A 22,518-nucleotide genomic window follows, 5' to 3' on the forward strand; every position below is an offset into this window, starting at 1 on the left:
TGGAATTGGGTTATCAAATTGTTCATATGAAGCAAAATACTCTCTATGTGAAGTAATATGGTGTGACGCACCAGAATCTATTATCCAGTCCTCTTTAGTTATCACGGTACTATGTGCAACAAAAGCATGTCCATTTGTAGAATCAGATTTTTGTTTATTTTTAAATTTAAAACAATGTTTTTTGATATGTCCTTTTCTTTTACAATAATTACAAACTGACCTTTATTATATATACGCTTTTCAGTCTTTGCAACTAGAGCGACTTCACTTTCAGGTTTGCTTTCATTCAATCTTTGCTCATGTAAGCGAAGACGTTCCATTAATGTGGTTACATTTCTATCCGATGCAGGGACAGATTCCCATGCATTTTTGAACTCAAGATAGTTAACAGGCAATGTATTCAGTATTCTGTTTAAAAGTAAGGACTGAGGCAAAGTACTGCCTTCATTTTTCAATTCTAAGTTTAATTGAGTATACAGTCTTTGTAACTTAGAGACATGCGTAGCTATACTGTCCTCTGGTAACTTTTTATACGTAAATAGCTCGCAGTACAAAAGATCCAGTCTTCTTTCATTTTTCTGTTCATACACAGCATGAAGAGTATCCCACATTTCTTTCGCACTTTTGCAGGTTAAAATGTGCTGTTTCGGCTCTCTGCCTACTGTTGAACCTATTAAATACCTTGCAATTGATTCCTTTTCATGGTATAATTTGAAAGACTTTGGTTCTTCTCCATCTTTTGGTTGTTGCGCTACACCGGTCACATGGTCCTCAACTCCATGTAGGGTTATTTGTAAGTTGATATCGAATTTCCATGAAATCCAATTACCTTCACCCTCCAACTTGTCCACTGTGATTTTATCTAATCGCACAGACATTATTGACAAGTACCTCAAGAAGTTCTGAACAAAAAACTTTCAACCGGAAAAAAAAATGGCGGCTGTGACTTGTGGAAATTGTTCTAGTTTTGTACGAATAATTACAATACCATATAAATGGAAAATCAGGCTGGGCCATAACCTGTTATGATTATTATTGTTATTACACGTCAAATAAATATGTTATTACAAGTCAACTAAATGGATTATTAACGATGGAGAAGAGAAATAAAAAACAACCTTTTTCAGTTCTGTCATTGACACACAAGAAGTTTTTTTTTTTTTTTATTTTATAATACCATAAACAAAGTTAGGGTTGCTATATAAAGTTCACAATAAACTATACTTCAACACTGTCAACAAAGGTGTGTGTGTGTATGTGTGTGTAACTCAAAGTGATGGTAGAGCTTATGACGATTTATGCATTGAATTTTTTGAATAGAAAAAAATTGAAAATTGATTCTGATTTTAATTGTGAATATGCATAAATATATTATTTTTAAATAATTACATGTTTTTATTTCCTTTTTTATTTCATAAAGTTTTTAGTTAACAGAATAAAGATATAACTATAAGAAATAAATATATTCCTTTGAAAATAATGATACAAGTATCAAAAAAGTATTTCGCAGTATTTTCAGTATTACCATCACATATTTTTTTTAAATTTGCCGCGGTTTTAAGGGGACCCTAATCAATGGTCAGACTCTAGTTCCATGTCCAGGTTTTAGAGACGTATATAATATAGGCCGGATGCTCCAGTGGCACTCTCAATATGCATTCGCTTCTCTTTCGATATGGTCAGTAGGTAGAAACAGTTCGAGACTGATTGAAACGTGACTGAGAAAAATATTTATTCCATGGGCTGATCGATCTGTTTTCATTCTGATATACTAAGTCTATGTCATAACCATTGATTAAAAAAACTGTTGTATGTGTCACGTCATTTAATCGCAGAACATGACCGTTTACGGAATTTAATTTTTTTTTTTTTGGTTCCTACCTATAAAAACTGTGACGTAACATTTTTGAAATATATCAAACTGTCAACGTCAACTAGCAAATACATAGTCTGTCAATGATAAAGAAAATTGCTCAAGTTTTTAGATCATTTAGTTTATTTTAATCATAACTAATTACTACATTACTAATTTGTTTTATCTACTTCGTGACAAAATAAGTGAATTTATACACAGCTGGACTGTGTAAAATTTTTGTGTCTACATAGAAATAGAAAGTTTCAATTATTTGTGGGCCAATACTAAAAACGAACAAAGTAAGTTCATACTTATTTTCATTTTATCACAATATCCCTAACCTATTACTGTTTGCAATACTAGCAAATTAGTTTTACTTGATATACGCACACGAAGGTATCTAATGAACTCTTTATTAAATCAATCGACCAACTTTGGAAGGGAGGAATTTCTCCTGCCTTCCAAAGTAGTGGTCGATTGTGTTAATTTATAATCGTATACTTAATAACTTAAATTATATTAATGATATATATTTACTTAATGCTAGATGCAGCTCAACTCAGATCCACGACGTGCTGATAGAGAACGTCGTTACAAGCCACCACCACCTACATCAGCTCCAGCTGAAGATCTTACAACTGACTATATGAACATTCTTGGTACAATTTATTTATTTAATTTAAATCTTTCTCATCAAAGTCCACATATACATAGTAATTATATTCTAAAATCGAACAATAATTAATTATTTATAGTAATATATTCAGATTTCTATAGACAAATTGTTTATTACAAATTGATCCATCAAAAATACACATAAGATAAAATTTACATAAAGAAATATACGAACTGATCAATGGAAGCCTAAGAACATCGACCATTAATAAAATATATTGTTGGCAATAAATTGAAGATAATTTTATTCATTTATTTCGAAACATGAGGTATTTAAATGCACACACTACCAACTTGTATGATGTGACTACTTAGAAATTTATCAAATACTACTTAATCAGAATTTGTGATATTACAGTTGTAAGCTTTCGCTTACAATTATACCTATTTAAAATAAAATTGTAATCTTCTAATTTCCTTATAGGAACAATTTCAAGTGACAATTTCTTTACTATATTAAAAATATTTTTTTTACGATATAATAAAATCTAGATTTATTTAATTATAATTACATAATAAAAAATGTATGAGTAAAATTTTTGTTTGTATTAAATACTAGGTGTCTATCCCAGCTTAACATAGGTCTTTTATAAAGATCTCTTCTGTTTTGCTCTTTCACTCACTTCTTATATGCAGGTTTTTTAAACAAATTTTTTAATTTCCATATGATATATCAAACATTCTCTTTCATTCGAACTTTGTCCTAACAATTAGAAACATTACAAAATAAAATTAGCCTAAGTACAACTATTCTAAAGTATTACACTTGGTTAATGAAATTTATTTATAATATTTTTTTTTTTTATTATTATTACATTTTAATTAAACAGCATTTTGACTTTTTCTTTCAGGTATGGTGTTTTCTATGTGTGGACTTATGATGCGTCTTAAATGGTGCGCTTGGACAGCTGTATTTTGCTCTAGTATCAGTTTTGCTAATTCAAGAGTATCAGATGATACAAAACAGGTAAGTTTATCTAAACTATTATGTTTAATGGTACACATGCATACATACATATATTAATACAAATATTTCTTAAATTCCATAAATACTATATAGGAACATTAAGTTTCCTTGTTTGCAGTGGTTATTAGTATTTGCTTACTAGTATAACTTAGCAATATTGCTCTGTTCTACCTTATATCATATTATTATATTCTTCTTTCCAGATTGTGAGCTCCTTCATGCTGTCAATATCAGCTGTAGTCATGTCATACCTTCAAAATCCTGCACCAATGTCTCCGCCATGGGCTGCTCTCACAACATAGAATAACAATATCCATATTGAATCGGTTTTTTCTAAATTATTAACTATTGTTATACAACAAATTTCTTTCATTTAATACTTTTATTATTTTTGTTCTACAATATAAAGGTTATACAATTGAAAGATTAGAAATGCATAACGGATATGCACAGCAGCATCCCTCTTAAAACATTTCCCAACCCTAGCTGCGCTTGCCAACCGTGGCAACTACTGATAATGCTACCCAAGGGGAAGTTTATATTTAGCGGTGAACAGTTTATAAAGATTTATATGATTTCCGTACATTTAATATACTCTGGAATATACCTACATACATTGTGAACTGTTTTTTTTATACAACTTAGAACGGCAAACAAGCTGACGGCCCACCTGATGGGAAGTGGAAGCCTATAGACATGAGCAATACCATGGACATTACAGAATATACTGTTTTGCCCATGATACCCCAGTGCGTTGCCATTCCTGAGGACTCGGGTATTATTCCTCTGTACCCTGTAAATTCATGCCATATCCCACCCTTCAAACCAAAACAACTGCTTTACGGTTGAAACATGAATGGGACAGGTACCCAAGCAAACGACTTTTGTACAAAGTCTCCCTCTGATAATATGTGTGTTGCGGCTGTAAATTGCATAAGCATTTCCTGTCAATAGATATTATTTTTTGACAAATTTTATATTACCCTCTAAGTATAAACGATTATCGTTTAGACTCGTTCAGAGCTCTAGTGGTTCTGCAACAAAAACCATCTTTTGACACGTACTTACTAAATGGTTGTTTTTCGATGAAATATGCATTTAAGAAATCTAAGGATTGAGAAATAATCGTCATACTAGATTACTTTCTCTGTAATAGCATACCATAGAAATAAAATTCTACATGCTTTTATGAGGAAAGTTTTTTTTTTTAATTATTGCTCCATCAAGTTTCTAATGATTTTGCCAATGTTAAAGTTGGAAAAAAACTGCAATTTTATCAATGATGCAATATAATTTTCCTGAGGACATCACAAATAAGTATTTTACTAAAATAATATGACAATTCTAAGTTTTTGTCCAATACTTAAACCAAGAATTTTTCAAATTGAATGGTTTATAATAGTTAAAAAATTATATATATATATATTCTACATTCTAAGCTGCCTCTACCATTCCAATAGATGATCTATTAAAAAAAAACTATTTTTGACATTTAGCAATCGACTGCTCGATGTTTGATGTTATAGACAAAGTTGCCAGATGTTACTTTTGAATTTTACTGTATTGACAAAAATTATGTTTTCTCCAAATCGATACAATTTCCTTAATTTATACCCAAAAAAATTTTTTTTTACTACATATCGAATTTTTTGCATCAAAATCATCCAAATCTCAAAATATATAATTCTTAAACTATAAAGCTACACCTGCAGAATCAGCCAACTATATCAATAACTTCTTGGTAGATATATGACACTTGCGAATAATATTGTAATGTCAGACAGTATTATCTCATTTAAAAATACTTCACACCAACGAAGATCATTTCTCTCTTCATTTGTACTATATGGCACTGTTTAAAATCTGACAGCTTACCCGATTGGGATGGTATCTCCATCAGATTCTTAAACAAGGCAAGCCCTCGTTCTGATCTTACGTCACCTGGCATATATATGTATTAAACAGGCTGTTTTCCCTGCTCCCTTAAAAAAGTCGTTAATTACGCTGGAATTTAAGGATAGAAAGAGAGATCACCCGAATAACTAAGCCCATCTCGGTGCTTTCTGTCGTATTTAAAATCATATAAAAACTTATGAATTCTCTTTTGATGACGCAATTAGAAAAAAATAATCTTGTTTTTTACTCACAATATAACTTTAGACAGAGTAGATCTACCGAGAATAATCTCTTTGTTTTTTCTCATGACGAAAAGTACTGGCGAAGGGCTTAAAGATAGACATATATTCTCTTATCCAGATGACATGGCTATAGTTTTTTGCGGGAAAACATGGACAAATACTTTTAATCAAACTGAAAAAGGTCTACATGTAATCTCTTCATGATTCAAATCAAACGTGCTCAAACTTAACATTACAAAAACTAAATTTATTTTCTTCACAAAATATGCATACTACTACATAACATCATCGACATCTCAAGCTTAAACTATACAAAGTTGTAACCTCACTAACTAACAACACATCTTGCAGTTGTAAAGAATTAGAAAAAGCCTCCTTCACTAGATATCTAGAAATTATAAAATAAATGCTTATCATGACACACACATATTGATTATAATATCAATCAGATTAAAAAACTTATATGGATATTTAAAACTTTAAAATAGGTTACTGAAAAAACACTTCTACATCGTTTATATGTAGTGATTGTGCAATAGGTAATGTAGTTCTACTCGTACATCCCTGCTTAGCCTCCCTAAGCAGGGATGTAGAACTACATTACACCAAAAACTAAGCTTTTGGAAGTGGAAAGAAATCAGAGATGTTTGTTAAAAGTTATTTATTTAAACCATAAGTTCCCAACACATAAGTTTTATTCTATTGGAGAAATACTGAGAGAAAACTATACATACTGGTTTGCAAAATTCTTACAATTAATCCCTCTTTATTAATACGTAGAAGAAGTACGAATATTGTCTGTCAGATACTCATTAAGTAAATATTTGCAGAAAAAAACAGTACCTTGCTCAGCTCGTTTATATGATAAAATTAACAAAACTAAATATTTATCCCATGCAGTTATTTAAACGTCTGAGTGGCTTTAGACACTCAGCTACGAGGAACCAGAATTGTTACTACAGTAACAAATTATGCTATAAACCTACATTATATAACACAAGCACATACAAACACACATACACACAAAGTTCGTAAATAGTAACTATAATTTCCTTAACAGTAATTTATTTCTTTATTGTTTTTCTTTTCTAATTTCTTCAAACCCATTTTACTTTTATCCAAAAATTTCGACAAGAATTTAATTCCTTCAAAATAAAAAAATAGCGATCATAAAAAAATTTACCCAATATTGCGAAAAAAATACCCAATCTAGCAACGCTGGTTATAAAAGATAATTTACCTACATGCCTACCTAATTGAGCAATTGGTAACATTGGGGTAGATTCTGAGGCACCATTTTTGCAATACAATATATAAAATTAAATTTTCAATTTCATATCACAGCAAAACAATTATATAGAGTATAACGTAGAACAAAAATTAAAATAAACTAGAGCCAATTAAAAAATATTATTATAAATTTAGTTTGTTTTAGTCCATAAATAGTAAATTCACGAAAAGAACGAACAAGTTTAGAAAAATGGCACCTCAGAATCGACCTCATTGATTTTTTTTATACTCGTGTCGTGTCGTGGGTAGTTGTGTCTTTATAAAATTACCGCATTTTATAAATTTGATAATTATTTACATAATAAATTATACATTTCTCAGTGAAATTATAATCATTATAAATTTCAAAGTGGTACCTGATAGTATATATTAACCGAGTAAGTTTTTGTTTTAACTTCCAGAGGTTATTAACCAAGTAGTGCAATAAGATTTTTACGTTTTTTGTTTATTTACATTAATAAAGCTATTAAATGTAAATATTCACTTTAATACTTTATAAATCGTTTTAAAAAGAATTTTTAAATTTATACCATTACACTATAAAAATGAAACGTTCTAATACTAATAATTATGTACAAGATTTTTTATTTTTTTTTCTAATACAACTTTCATTAATAGAATATCAATAATTTTTATTCTTATAAACATTGTTATTAATTTTTATAATTCTACTGTTCAAATTACCATGTAATTTCTGCAGGAAACATAGGTGTTGCTTTTTCTTTAAAAAAAATTATACATTTTAATTGCAATAGCTATCACAAATAATTTATTAATAATGACTTACAATCAATCGCAGCATTCTTTAATATATCAACCTGTACGAGTAGCACCAGTTTACAAGTATGATAGATACCGTTATTCTGTTCAACCATATTATAGGGTGCCTAACAAAATCACACCTCAAGTAGAAAAGGATTGTAAATATGTTATTAATATGTATTTATGTGGTTGTTAATCCTCATTACTAGTAAACTGTGAAGTTAATTTTCATTCAGTTTCTCATGAAAACCCTCTTGATTATTATTAATTTGTTAAGTTAGGTCAACAGACCTGATTTCATCTTCATTTATCATCCCAACTAGCATATACTAATACCGCAAGTGGATTAACTATTATATTTTTATCACATTACAAAAACTGCCTCCATATAACATAACACTAGCAGTCTGGATATTATTATAAGCATGATATGAAAGAAAGAAAGAGAAGCTTTATCGGTATGCTTATTTGATTGTAAAAGAGATTATCTATTCTAATATTATAAATGCACCCAGTATGTCCATATCATAGGCAAGTGTAGAGTGAATATATATATTATAATATTATTTTAATGTTTTTACAAGCACTCAAGACGTGGATTGATATTCATGAGCTTGTTTTTGAGGAGAGGAAATTTAATGAGATCTTCTGTGTTCTTTGAGTTTGAAGTTTGAAATTTAAATGTGTAGTGGATTCATTGGTTATAAAAACTCCAAATTTTGTTACAATGACAGACAAATAAAATATTCTTAAAAAAATATACTTTATTCGTGGATGTGTAGTGATCTTTGAAGTAATAATTTGAAGTACAGACTCATTTTTTTTAGCAATCTTCTAAATATCCAGATTGGTCTGTAAATAACATTATATATATATATATATATATATATATATATATATACTAATAATAAGTGTAAAAGAGTAGTTAAAGGGCTTGCTGTAAACATACTTTTTAATTTCCAGGATGCCTCCTAAAAAGGTAGAAGAGCCTGAAAAGAAACCCCTTATTGGAAGAGTGGGAACTAATCTAAAAGTTGGCATTGTTGGTGTGCCTAATGTAGGAAAGTCTACATTTTTCAATGTGTTAACTAAAAGCCAGGCAGCAGCTGAAAATTTTCCCTTCTGCACCATTGATCCTAATGAAAATAAGTATTTTATTTCCTATTTAATTGTTTAAAATTGTTTTAAATAACATTATAAGAATTCTATATACAATATTCAATAAATTAAATATTTCTCTTTTATTAAAATAATATTAATGATGATTAAAATTATGAATTTATATTATTATTATTATAAATGTGAAAGCTAAAAATTTTCTCAACTAATCATGCTAAAATGCCTAATTTCATTCATTTCGGCCATTATTTATCCACTGCTGAACATAGTCCTCCCCCATAGACTGCCATAAAGAACAGTTCTGAGCCACCTCTATGTATTTGAGATATACCTCACTCCACCTAGTGGGAAGTCGCCCTACACTGAGTTTGTAGATACGGGGTCGCCACGTAAGAACCTTTCTTCCCCATTGGTTGTCGGGAGCTATGTGACCAGCTCATTGGCACTTCAGCTTGCTTAACCTTCTGCCTATGTCAATGATTTTGGTTCTTGTGGGGATATCTTCATTTCGGATTCTGTCATGTAAAGAAACTCCGCACATAACCCTCTCCATACCAGGGGGAAGGGATTGTTAATAATGGAGTCTAATGAACCCATTGCTAATAATATACCTTATCAGGTCGACCTCCACGCGGTTCCCCCTGGAAACCATCGTGGTTAATTCTAGTGGAATTCATCACGATGGGCTAACTGACCTGCTTTCATCCTCATCTATCATCACTCACTGGTGCCCCACCAGCGTATACCGATAGCGCAGGTGGGGTTACCGTTCCATTATCACCCATTAAAAAAAAACCCTCTCCATACCTCACTGAGTAATTTGAAACTTTTACGTTTAAGCAATTATGTATGGTCATGTTTCGGTTCCATAAATCATCACTGGCAACATGAACTGGTTAAAGACCTTCGTCTTTTAACTTTGAGGTGTTCTGGATAAGAAAATGTGGGATGTTTTCTCGAACGCTGTCCAGCCAACTTGAATTCGATCGTAGTTGGGCTTACGTAGTTGGTTAAGTTGTCCCAGGTATACACATACTCTTGTCATATTCATCTTAAGACATATCTGTGGGAAAAGCACTATTGAGCATAGTATTCCAATCCTCGGAATTCTGCCATGATTGTTATGTCATTAACAAATCAAAGGTGAGTGATGTATTCGCCATTGATGTTTACACCATACCTTTTCCAGTCCAAAAGTTTGAAAACATCTTCCATTGCAGTAAAGAATTTCGGGGATATGACGTCACCCTGTCTTACACCTTTCTACAATGGGGCGGGTTTTGTACCTAGTTCTGTACTCGGATAGATATCATAGCCTTACTGTACACTTCAACACTTCTATATACCTATAATCAATCAGGCATAGCTGGAGAATCTGTAGTACTGCCCATGTTTGGACCGAATTAAAGGCTTTCTCATAGTCCACAAACGCCAGGCATAGTGGTAGTATTTATTTTTCCGTCTTCTGTATAATCTACCGTGACGGATGTATGTGGTCTAGGATGTTAAAGTAAAGGTAAAGATGTGGAAGTCATCGAGTGGACGTGATTCAGAAGGGATATCGGTCTATGGTTCTTCAATACGGTATTATCACCCTTCATGACGAACAGGAACACCGCACTTCTGCTACACGCCTCGGGCGTAACACCGTTATTTAATCTCTGAAGATCTACAAGTATCAGGTTTCCACTAGCTTTTAGAAGCTCTGCTGTAATTCTGTCCTCTCCCGGTGTCTTGCCGTTTTTAAGCTGTTTGAGAGCCATTTCAATCTCCTGCAAATCTCTGAATAGATTGTATTAAAATTTTATGCTCAGATAGGTCATGTCCTTTATAGTATGCAATATAGACATAGAAGAATAGATAGGATATAGGTTACACAAAACTGAACCAATAGTTGGCCAATATAATTATAATGTAATTTTAGATTAAAATAAATTCAAACCTTTCTGGAATTTTGACAATGACAGTTTTTAAAAGATACATGAATGTTATAATTGTTATAGTTGTATTATAATTGTGATAACTAAAAGTGAAGAAAAATATTTTTATATCGAAAAAAATGTTCAAATTGGAGAACTATAAAAGTAATGTAGATATTGATGACAAATTTAGTGTGCTAAATGTTGCTACTGACAAAACTATGATATATAATGGTCCTATTCATGTTATTGAAAAAAAGGCCCCTGTTATTAAGGATAATAAACATCGGCCATTAGCTTCAGCTGTACTAGGTGTAAATAATACAGCTGCACCACTTCCAGACAATTCAGAATTCTATGATTGCTGGACAGATATTGATACACAAGAATTATATCTAAATTCAAAACCAACATGCTACTTAATTCTTAATAAACCTGGAGCTGCAGCATACTCTATTGGTGAAGCAATTTCAAAGAAATATAATTGCATACATTTGTGTCCAAAAAACGTTATTAATGATGAAATAGAACAAGCAAGTTCTACAGGAAAATGTTTAGACTATAATTTTAAACTTAATAATGTACTGAAATTTGATTATATATTAACAATAATAAAAAAGAAACTAGAATCGCCTGCAGTGAAGCATCGTGGCTACGTTTTATCGGGACTTCCTTTAGTGACATCAAATAGAAATTTACTGTATCTTGTAAATACTTTACACTCAGAAGAAGCAGTAGAAGTAGTGAAGAGTTTATTGTTTGATTTAATTTGCAATCTAAAGAAAAAAAGTCTAAAAAATTTAAAAGTATCGCCACATACTTCTTTAAGTAGTGAAGTAATAATAGATGAAGAGGAGGAACCTGAAGAGGAACAAGAAATAGAAGAAATTCAAGAAGAAGTTGAGGAACAATCATCTGTTTTGCCTAAATTTTTGCTTCAATCTTGTTTTAACGTTATTTTACCGAAAAAGACTTCTTGTGTCACTAAGCAAACCGTATTGCTTCTGCAGTTAAATGAATTATTCAATTTATCAATGACACCAGATCTTATAGTTTACTTAACTTGCACTGATATAGATTTGGTAACTAAGAAATGTCATAAATATTTAAATTATGCAAATGGGTTACATACTGTTGATCCATTTTTTGTAAAACAGGAATTTAACACCAAATGGCCAGAAAAATATTCTATTAGTGACTATTTTACGCCTTACGATTCTTGTAGCTTTAATCCTAAATATAGTTGCAGGCAACCAATCAATTTTATCGAAAATTCTATAGAACAATTATGTAATTATAAACAGTTTATTTTACCATTTATAGAAAAAAAATTTCAAGACTACAATCCTAAACGTGTTATAAAGTTAGATGCGCGTACATCAATTGATCAAATGATGCATATTATCAATGAGATATTTTTTACATTGCCTATAAAACCCATTATTATACCAGAACCACTCTATCTTGAAGAACCTCCAGAAGATATGCAAGAGTTTTGGAAATTAGTTAATGATTTAAATGTCATACACAATGGAAGTATTAAATTTAATCGTTATGCATCTCCTTGGTTTAACAGATGTCCTGTAGAATTAAAGAAAAGGAAATCTGTTATAGGAAACCCTAAATTTGCTGTTAGTTTTTTTAAACATATTTATCTTTTATCTTCCTTAGATTCCATGATAAATTTTTGTAGAAACCCTCGTCCGTATTTAAAACTTAATTATCTAGAACCCACGTGTAGAATCATCGTGATAGGAACTAAATCATCAGGAAAAACTATGGTTTCAAAATGTCTCTCTTGGATTTTTGACGCTCCTATCATAAATTACGATAATTTTTTACATCAGGTAAAACGAAAAAAGTATAACAATTTTGCAAAAACTATTTTATCGGAAATAATAGCTACAATAGAAGATACCAGACATGAAACATGGCAACTTATGGAAACTGAGAGACTTTCAAAATTAGATTTATGGTATAATTTAAATAGGTCGCTTTTAAAAAAATATACATCATTGTTATCCGATTATTTAAATTCCACGCACCAAAAAAAAGATGAACAAAATAAAATGCACGATATAAATTATTTAAACAAATTAAAATCTTTAAAGGAACAGTTATCTTTCCTTCCATTTTTAGATAATATTGAATTATGTAATGCAGCTATTGAAGATATGAACTTAATGCAGTTTGCCCCTCTTGAATTAATCACTGCTACAAAAATACCTATGTTACCTGTTTTGGGAGACAATGATGTAACGGAGGCTATTTCAGCTTATATTGCACTTAATGAATTGCAACAGGAAATTGAACCTACCATCGAAGAATTAGTAAACGAAATAGTTAATATACTATCAAATATGGATAAAGAACACCAAAAAAATACAAATTCTGAAGAATGTTATGCTAAATATATAATAGATGGATTTCCCTCTGATCCAGAATATTGGGATTATTTCAGTGAATTAAATATGTTACCTGATAATACTATTGCACTAATTGAAAACAAAGATGTCGAACCAGAACTTCTACAACGTTATTTAGAAATTGAAAAGCACTTCAAGAATTATCAAGAAAGGTTTATCTTAGCAAATGATCCACTAATTAAAACTAAATTATTGACAAATAAAATGATAGATACAAAAGTAATAGATGTACAAATAATTATTCACGATTTAGTAAACACTGTTTTTAATGCAACTTCTATTACACCATCAAATGTAGAAAATACTGAAGTTAATCCAGAATACGATTTATACATTAATTTTTCAGAATCTTTTAATAGATTCCGTGAAAATTGGGATACTGTAAAATTGAAATTAGAAGAGCAAACTATGTCATTTATTGAAGTTGAACTTGATATGAAAACAGATATCGAAATACTTGAAGAAGTTTTACTAAAATTACGTAAGAGTTACTATTTTACTAAGACCAATGATGAAGATGAGGTACATAAACCAGAAGACGATGATCATGAACCACCAAAAGATATTCTTACGTATAATGATTCGCAAAATTTATGTGAAACTAATATATATTGTCCAATTGCTTACTATGAATATGGTATTTTGTGGGAAGGTAAATCAGAATTTAGTATTAAATATAACAATAAAATTTATTATTTTTGTAATAACGAATGTTCAGAATTATTTCAGAAAGACATAACCAAATATCAATATTATAATAATCCTTTTAAAAGTCTACCTCCAATAAGAATTTGCATTATTGGTTGCATTGGTAGTGGTAGAACTACTATTTCAAAATTAATAGCCAAAGAATTGGGTTTGATTCATTTAGATTTCTCAGAGATCATACACGAATATTTAATACCCAAACATTTCAAAAAAGTGGGACGACAATTTGAAAATATTTTCACTGATGTGCCAATTGATGAAGAAGGTGTCATGGAATTCCAAATTGATGAAGAAAGTGAAAATTTTATGTCAAGTATATTATCAAACGAGACTGAATTGCACCGTATGGTACATAATTATTTTGAAAGAGGTACACCTATAATATCTGCCTTAATGCATAAAATATTAAAAAAAATATGGTTTGATGATCCATTTAAAACGACAGGTTTTGTATTAGATGGTTATCCTAGATTACCGGCGGATATAGAAGATATGATTGCATGTTTTTGCATACCAAATTTAATCATTGAATTGGAAAGTAATTCAGAAACAATGTTGCAAAGAATGTCTTCTAAAATGTTTAGTAGATGGAATACTCAACTAAATGATGCGAAACACATAAATAATAAAAAATTGGATATCGACAAAAAACATTGGATAGATTTTATCACAAAAAATATCGTTATCAAACTTATTTGTGATGAAATTATAGAAAATATATTCTTTCCTGAAAAAATGTTTGCTCAACATTTTTCTAAAGAAAGTGTTATAATGGATGCTAATCCATCAGGGTCCTCGAATGTTGACGCAAATCTATTTAACACTTTCAATGACATGATTCAAGAATATCCAGAACCTATTAATCAAAGTGAATGGGAGAAACCAGACAAAGCTCGTGAAAGATTAGATTCTAGACTTGAAGGCATTTTTGAAACAGATGATGAAAATATTCAATCATTAAAAGATATGTTGCCAGAACAAAAAATTAAATTTGTGTCGGTCGATAGTACAAAACCATTACACGAAGTGTTGAGGGTTACCCTATCCAAATTATCAAGTCTAAGAAATCGCAGCGAATCATTTTTTGAACAAACTTTTATAATTGATTGCGATATTGCAGAAATGTTGTTGTTAGAGGGATTTTATTTTTTAAGTAAATTTAACCGCATTTGTCCTGTATACATTTATGAAAATCCAAATTCTTTACTGAATCCTTACAAAGTAAACAAAAACAAAAGGAAAATATTTCCAGTAATACATCGATCTTATATTTATTTTATTATTAGTGAAGAATACGTTCTTAAATTCCGGCAGAATCCTTTGAAATATATACATAAAAATGTTATCAAATATTATATTGAATACCCTCTTAGAATTGGAATTATTGGGCCACCAAAGTCTGGAAAAAGTACATTAGCAGAAAAGTTATCAAATAAATATGGACTATTGTGTCTTTCGAAAGGAATTGCTCTTAGATACATATTAAAAAATATGCACTGGACTGAATTAGCATCTAGAATTATAGTGAAGCTGCGCGAAGGACAACGTGTTAATACTGACCTTATAATAAAAGCTGTACAAACTATCGCCATAGATCATCGCGTTGTAACCAACGGGTTTATAATGGATGGTTTTCCTGAATCATCTTCGGAAGCAATGGAACTATCTAAAATAGGTCTCTATCCACTTATTATGCTTGATATTTCTCTGAAAAAACAGAGAATTTTGGAGTATTCTCAAAATGAAGTCCATTTTAATATACTAAAAATAAAACCACCTTATTCATTTTCATTTATTGAGCACCGATTTACTAAATGGGCAGAAACTTGTTACCAAATTAGAGATTGGATTGAGAACGATTATCAAAATATTTATGTTATAGATGGAAACCAATCGAAGTGGCAATGTTTACGAAACGCTAATATTGTTATCGATAAAATAATGAACAAAGTACACTTTTATGTCAATAACGTAAATTTAAAAATTGTGCCGGCAGATGTCATGTGTATTTCTAATGAACTTTTTCAGAAACAAATGTCCAATTTTAAAAATATTTGTCCACTCTGTTTGCAAAAAAATATTTTAAAACATAGTGATTTTCCAATAGATAAAAAAGGTGTAGTACAGTATAGAAATATGTTTTACTGGATTTGTAAAGAGCATATGGATGTAGTTTTGAAAAATCCGCATTTGTATTTAACCAACCGGAGAGTCGATATACCCGAAATCCCTGCTGCGATAAAAACAATTAATTTTTCATTTGTTTACGAGAACGGGATTTGCATAGTAACATATGCTGAAAATCTACCTGCTCAAAAAATTAAAAGGGGTTATAAAAAATATGCAGCAAATTTTCGTGGAAAAATATATTTATTTTGCAGCTCTGAATGTCTGAATAAATTCATGGCTAGACCTCAATTATACTCTGATATTTTCGTATTTAAAGAAACCGAATTGTTCCCAAAAGTTGAATTAAAAAAATTACCAAATTTAGGCTATTTAGAACAAACTGTTGGAAATATTATAACAGATGCGTGTTGCTCAGTTAATGTATTTAGGCCAAAATATCCAGGACTCGATGTTAAGACATCTGCATTATTGTATATAGCTTTGTATTTGAAAGTTCATAACCCTTTTTTCAATAAATCTGTTATAGATATATATGAGAAAATTTTCAAAAAATATCAGACTCGATGTAAATTGATGATAGATATCGGATTACGTTTAAGAGTTATGGATAACCCCTTTATACAATATCCTAAATGTTGTGGTTTAAAGAATTATGATTCCGGAACTGTACGCAAACCATCTACACTTGAACAAAACTCTACAAGTATCTCAGAGTTTATAGACTGAACATTTTAATATACTTAATATGGAGATATAATTTTCATTCTCATATACCTATGTTAAAAGAATAAATCAATAAATAAATACAACAACATGACTATCAGTATTTTAATTTCCTCTAGAATTCTTGTCATTTGTATGTCGGTAATTGGCTACATAAAAATATTATTTATTAAATGGCTATTTCTCGCTATGTTTCCTGCACGCATCAATATATAAAGTATGCGTATAAACTATCCCTGTACTAAATTTCATTCAAATCTATTCAACCGTAAGTGTAAGATTGAGTAACAAACATCCAAATATTTTTATAGACTTTCACATTTATAATATTAGTAATATTGTTTGTTAAAGAAAGCTCGCTTATTGAATACAGTTTTTATATATTTTTTGTATATATTTTAGAGAAAATTGTAGATATAGTTTGCCGGATATTTCTGGAACAACTTCTTTTACAAGAAATTTAATCATATGATTTGTTTCAGCAAGTAGGGTACCAGTACCAGATGAGAGATATGACTATCTTTGCGAGTATCACAAACCCGCTAGGTAAATATATGTATATTGTTGTTATGTGAATTGTATATTACTTAAATACTCTTCAAATAGTACATTTTTTAATCGACTTTGAATAAATGGAGAATTCTCATTTTGATTTTTGTATATTATATCGTCGTAATCGTAGAATACTGACGGATCTGACAAAGATTACATACCTATATAGATCCGTCAGTATTCTACGACTATGACGATATATGAAGTAACACGGTAATAACCTTATCACTAATATTATAAATATGAAGTGACTTTGTTACCTCTTAACACCGTAACTGCTTAACTAATTACATTTGATTTACATGTTTGGATATAAATGGACAATGTCATAGGCTACTTTTTATCCCGGTCGCGCAGACGAAGTTGCGAATAGTAGAGGACCACCCTATAAATTACAAGCAGAAATTTGCAAGAATTACAAAAGATACCATATAACAATTTTCTTTGATTTCCAAGTCCAAAAAGGTATTTTCTAGATACGTAATTATAGATTTTAGTTCTAATTCCCTTTTATTTGAATTTTTTAGTAAGGTGCCAGCGTTTCTGAACGTGGTCGACATTGCGGGGTTGGTGCGCGGAGCCGCAGAAGGCCAAGGATTGGGCAATGCCTTCTTATCACATATTAAAGCTTGTGATGCCATCTTCAACTTGTGCCGTAAATATATACATACTGATAATAATTCTAATTAAGTATAATAAACAGATCTAATAGCGTCCTAGTCAAATTACACCATTGAAAAGTAAAATAAATATTAAGTACACGGAGCGATGTCTTGTTTGGAGTACGGACATCATCACAACAATACTTTTCTATATCAAGACATTAGATAGCGTCAATTGTTAACTTATTTTATTTCGTTATATTTTTGTAAAATATATTTTGTTGCTAGCAAAATTTTGCACTGGTGTATTTTTTTTTGTAATCTTAGTTTACCTTGCATGTTGCAAGGTTCAGAAGTAATGGTAACATTATATTCAATGATAATATAAATGTTGTTTCAATTACAGGAGCATTCGACGACGAAGACGTAATTCATGTGGACGGTGATGTAAATCCTATAAGAGATCTGGAAACCATTGGTGAGGAGCTCAGACTCAAGGATGAAGAGCAGCTATTGCAGAACTTGGAAAAGTTGGATCGTGTCGTTAACCGCGGCAATGATAAGAAACTCAAGCCGGAATATGTATGTATAATTATTTAACAGTTTTGCCATATAATTTTTTGTTATTAGTATTTAATATTTTTTATATACCACTGTGTTGACGATTGTAACAAAATCATATCACAACTTAGAAATAACTTGACGAAAAATAATATTGTACAATAATGTATAGTTGACTAATTGATACAAAAACCTACTCTTGAGATTTTTGTTAGGAGAATAAACTGTCTGTCCATCCGATGAAAACTGGCTTCGATGTCTAAGAGCAGTATATAATAAGCAAGTTATATATATTTTTTTTGTGCAATTTAAAATGACAAACTGACTGTCCATCTAATGGAAAATGGTAACCATTATCTATAGATATGAACAGTATGAATAATGAACATAACAGAGTATATTGTATTGCCCATGATTCTCTTCATGCATTGCCATTCCTGAGGATTAAGATAGCATGTCATATCCTACCCTTTAAAACGTGGGTTAAACAATAGAGGTACTCGAGGAGACTACTTTTGTACAAAGCCTCCCTTTGGTAAATAAATAAATTTATTTATTTAAATATAAATTTATACAAACCATGTTTCGGTTTTTTACATTTAACGTTTTACATAATATTTTCAGGATTCATTGCTGAGGATTAAAGCCATTTTAGTAGATGAAAAGAAACACATCAGATTCGGCGATTGGAGTGCTGCAGATGTAAGTTATTTATTTTTGTATCCACATTATATGTATTTAATGGGATAATGTCAAACCTTAATATTGAATTGTTATAACAATTTTCAGGTAGAGGTACTCAATAAATACTTATTCCTAACTTCAAAACCGGCGTTATACCTCGTGAACTTATCTGAAAAGGACTACATTCGGAAAAAGAACAAATGGTATGTAAAAAATATATATAATCCCGACAATATTTGCTAATTCCTTGTTTTTAATGCCTTATTGGTAGCGCCGCCTACGCTTGGTTTACGTTGGCGGGGCATCAATGAGGAATGAAATCAATCCTGTTGGCCCATCGTAACGAATTCATAAGAAATAAAAACGATGTTTTTAGAGAGAAGCATTATATACCCTATATTGCTAGTAATGAAGCCGTTAGCCTCCACTACTAAAAATCCCTTCTTTCCTTAATAATGGATTTGGCAGTGGCGTTTTGTATGTTGTTACATTGTCTCTCGATTAATGATTATTTACCATCAGCTATAAAGAAGTTGAAGTCAATTACAATTTATGGCTGCTAGCTGTAATATGAATGGGGGCTATAAATGGATTAAGTATTATATTAATTCACAGTAATGTTTTACCACATCTATCCATTTTAGGTTACCAAAACTCAAAGAATGGATCGACAAGAATGATCCTGGAGCGCCATTAATACCGTTCTCTGGAGTTTTAGAAACAAAACTATTAGATATGGAGCCTGTTGAAAGACAAGCATTTTTAAAAGAACACAACATTACAAGGTGTAGTATTTTCTTTATAACAACATATTATGCAGCCTTTTTTGTATTACATTATAGTAGTTTACATCATAGTAGTTTGAATCGCTCTCGGTCATAGAAATAAAATCTATCAGGGTATTTTGTACATTTAAGTCACATTCATTACCTTTCATTTTCGACTGATTTAAAAAAAATAGGAGTTTCTCAATTCGATTATATTTTTTTTATTCTTACCTCCTAACTCTATCAAATTCTTTTTTTATTTGAAAGGAGTACAATTTAGTTTAATTTAGTTTAGTTACTTACGAGTACAAATTAGTCTCATAGAAATTTTATCAACATCGGTTCTACTGAACCTGTTTCAAAACAACTGATTTTGCCACAATTGAAATCTTTTTTTTTTTTCTGAAACACAATATTAATTATCTGGTATACGAATGTATAAATGACTTTATTTGGGCTTATTACACTATCAAATATTAATGCCAATCAAATAATGGATGGAGTCAATAAATGATCACACTTGTTTAATTTCTAACTATACATGTTATCGATAATGAAATTACCTTCTGTTCATTTACATATGTTCAATAATATAATGATAATAAAATTTTCAGTGCACTGGATAAAATTATAGTGCAAGGTTACAAGGCATTGCAATTAGAATACTTCTTTACGGCTGGTCCCGATGAAGTTAAAGCTTGGACAATTCAGGTAAGGGAATATTTTTATATTATATAGGTTTACATCCATACTAGATTTTTTCCAGTCAATGTACCTGAGAGGAATTATACCTACCAAAAATTGTACCTTTATTTTTCTTCTTTTTTTATTTCAATGTTTTTTAATTTGACTTTAATTTGACCAGTCTCACCTATTGTTAAGTGATGACATCCTTTATGTATAAATCCTCTAATACACACACTTTATAGTGTAGTATATATAGGCATTATTTTGTAGTTATCCCTCCGGATAACCAGAAAATAATACCTATTCATTATAAATTATTTTCTTCTCTCGTTCTCTGGTAAAGAAGCCCACATATTAACTGATCAGACAATATGATCAAACAATATACTTATGTATATATGTTATAATCATTGTTATTACAATTTTTCATGTGTAGAATGGCGTTCGTGTTTCACTGTTCATCTCAAAGGTTGACTGTTAGAGAATATTACAAGCATTAAACCCACCTTTTGTACCATATTTTTATTTGGTCAATAAAAATAATAAAGTTACTCAAATGAATATCACCGTAAAAAAATCTCTGTAGTCCCTTTATGTTTTTGGATTTTGTGCTGTCCAAATGTGTGTAGCACATTTGTTGCAAACATTCTTAGTTATTCAGGTTACGTGGGCTTTTTAATCACATTCGTAATATACAAAAATACTTACCTGCATATTAAAATATTTGAAATGTTTAACAGAAAGGTACAAAAGCGCCACAAGCTGCAGGCAGGATTCATACAGACTTCGAAAAAGGCTTCATTATGGCTGAAGTAATGCATTACAAAGATTTCAAGGAGGAGGGCAGCGAAGCGGCGTGCAAAGCAGCCGGCAAATATCGGCAACAAGGTACGTTTTGTTTATTTTTTTTAAATCATAATACAAAAATCTTATAAATACCATATTCTTATTTGTGTATGTTGTGATAGATTTTGTTTCTGTATGCCATTGTGATGAACGTCACATTCGACTGACTCATACTAATCCTTAATGACTGAAATGTGCTAGGGAATAAGATTATTAATATTTTAAACAAAAGTTTACGTAAGAAAGAACAGTATGTTCGGCGTTTAATATTTCATAACGTGAGCTTATCCATGCTTACTAACTGAATCAAAATTTATAGTAGAAAATATCTAAATTTACCGCAGAATTTTCAAAATTGTCATTTCATAATAGACCCCCTAAATGCAGTGATCTTGCTCTCACAGTCATATCCTATTAGATAAATTGCAAAATATCTATTCATTCAGACTCATATCAAACGAACTAGTGTAATTTAGATAATTTTGTATATTGGTAAACAACCTAAATGAAAATTTAATATTCCTATTTGCAGGCCGAAACTATGTGGTTGAAGATGGAGACATAATATTCTTCAAATTCAACGCTGGCGCGGGACTGAAGGACGCCAAGAAGAAATGACGTGATAAGGTGCTGCTGCTGTTAGTACACATGTTGTACTTGAACCTCGTACTCTATACATTACTACACGTCGCTTAAGCTAAGAACTGTTTTTTAATAAATTAACTATTTATATTTCAACTCCAATGGAATAAAGCTTGTTAATGTTTGTACAAGGAAGTTTATTTGTGAAATCTTTAAAGAAATCGCTGGAATAAAATATGTAAAGATACCAGTTTATTTTAGTTGTCTAATGGTAACATTATTTTAATTATAGATTAAAAATTAAATTAAATAAAAACATATCCTGCATTAATAATATCGAATAAGGGTTGACTATATTGCTAACATTGCTACAGTGGCCACTTCGAAGTTTTTATTAGGCGTAAGTATATTTAGATGTTAGGAGTATTACAATAATAAATATTCAATGGAATGGAAAAATGAATTCCTTAAAATTGTAGTTAGGTCGAATCATAATTACAACCATAAATTCATGAATCCAGTTAA

At 30.5% G+C, this 22,518-nt stretch overlaps 3 protein-coding genes across 3 annotated transcripts; all 3 read left to right on the top strand.

Moving 5' to 3' along the window:
- Positions 1-1,928: 1,928 nt before the first annotated feature.
- Positions 1,929-3,874, top strand: LOC113517504 (protein Asterix). The gene is made up of 4 exons (XM_026902189.3): positions 1,929-2,154; positions 2,403-2,514; positions 3,382-3,497; positions 3,701-3,874. The coding sequence occupies exons 2-4, from the start codon at positions 2,403-2,405 to the stop codon at positions 3,797-3,799; spliced, it is 327 nt and encodes a 108-aa protein (XP_026757990.1). The 5' UTR covers positions 1,929-2,154; the 3' UTR covers positions 3,800-3,874.
- A 3,261-nt stretch (positions 3,875-7,135) lies between these two features.
- LOC113517589 (obg-like ATPase 1) lies at positions 7,136-22,240 on the top strand. Its single transcript, XM_052894623.1, has 11 exons — positions 7,136-7,302; positions 8,651-8,836; positions 17,202-17,258; positions 17,792-17,919; positions 18,273-18,448; positions 19,052-19,129; positions 19,217-19,314; positions 19,756-19,896; positions 20,493-20,589; positions 21,306-21,453; positions 21,944-22,240. Exons 2-11 carry the CDS (start codon positions 8,652-8,654, stop codon positions 22,027-22,029), a joined length of 1,194 nt encoding a protein of 397 aa, XP_052750583.1. The 5' UTR covers positions 7,136-7,302; position 8,651; the 3' UTR covers positions 22,030-22,240.
- On the top strand, positions 8,846-17,189 carry LOC116413419 (adenylate kinase 9-like). The gene has a single exon (XM_031912601.2). It carries the CDS (start codon positions 10,866-10,868, stop codon positions 16,713-16,715), a length of 5,850 nt encoding a protein of 1,949 aa, XP_031768461.2. The 5' UTR covers positions 8,846-10,865; the 3' UTR covers positions 16,716-17,189.
- Positions 22,241-22,518: the final 278 nt, after the last annotated feature.

The sequence above is a fragment of the Galleria mellonella genome, unplaced genomic scaffold, assembly GCF_026898425.1.
Source record: "Galleria mellonella isolate WM207_F2 unplaced genomic scaffold, CSIRO_AGI_GalMel_v1 utg223, whole genome shotgun sequence".
NCBI lineage: Eukaryota > Metazoa > Arthropoda > Insecta > Lepidoptera > Pyralidae > Galleria > Galleria mellonella.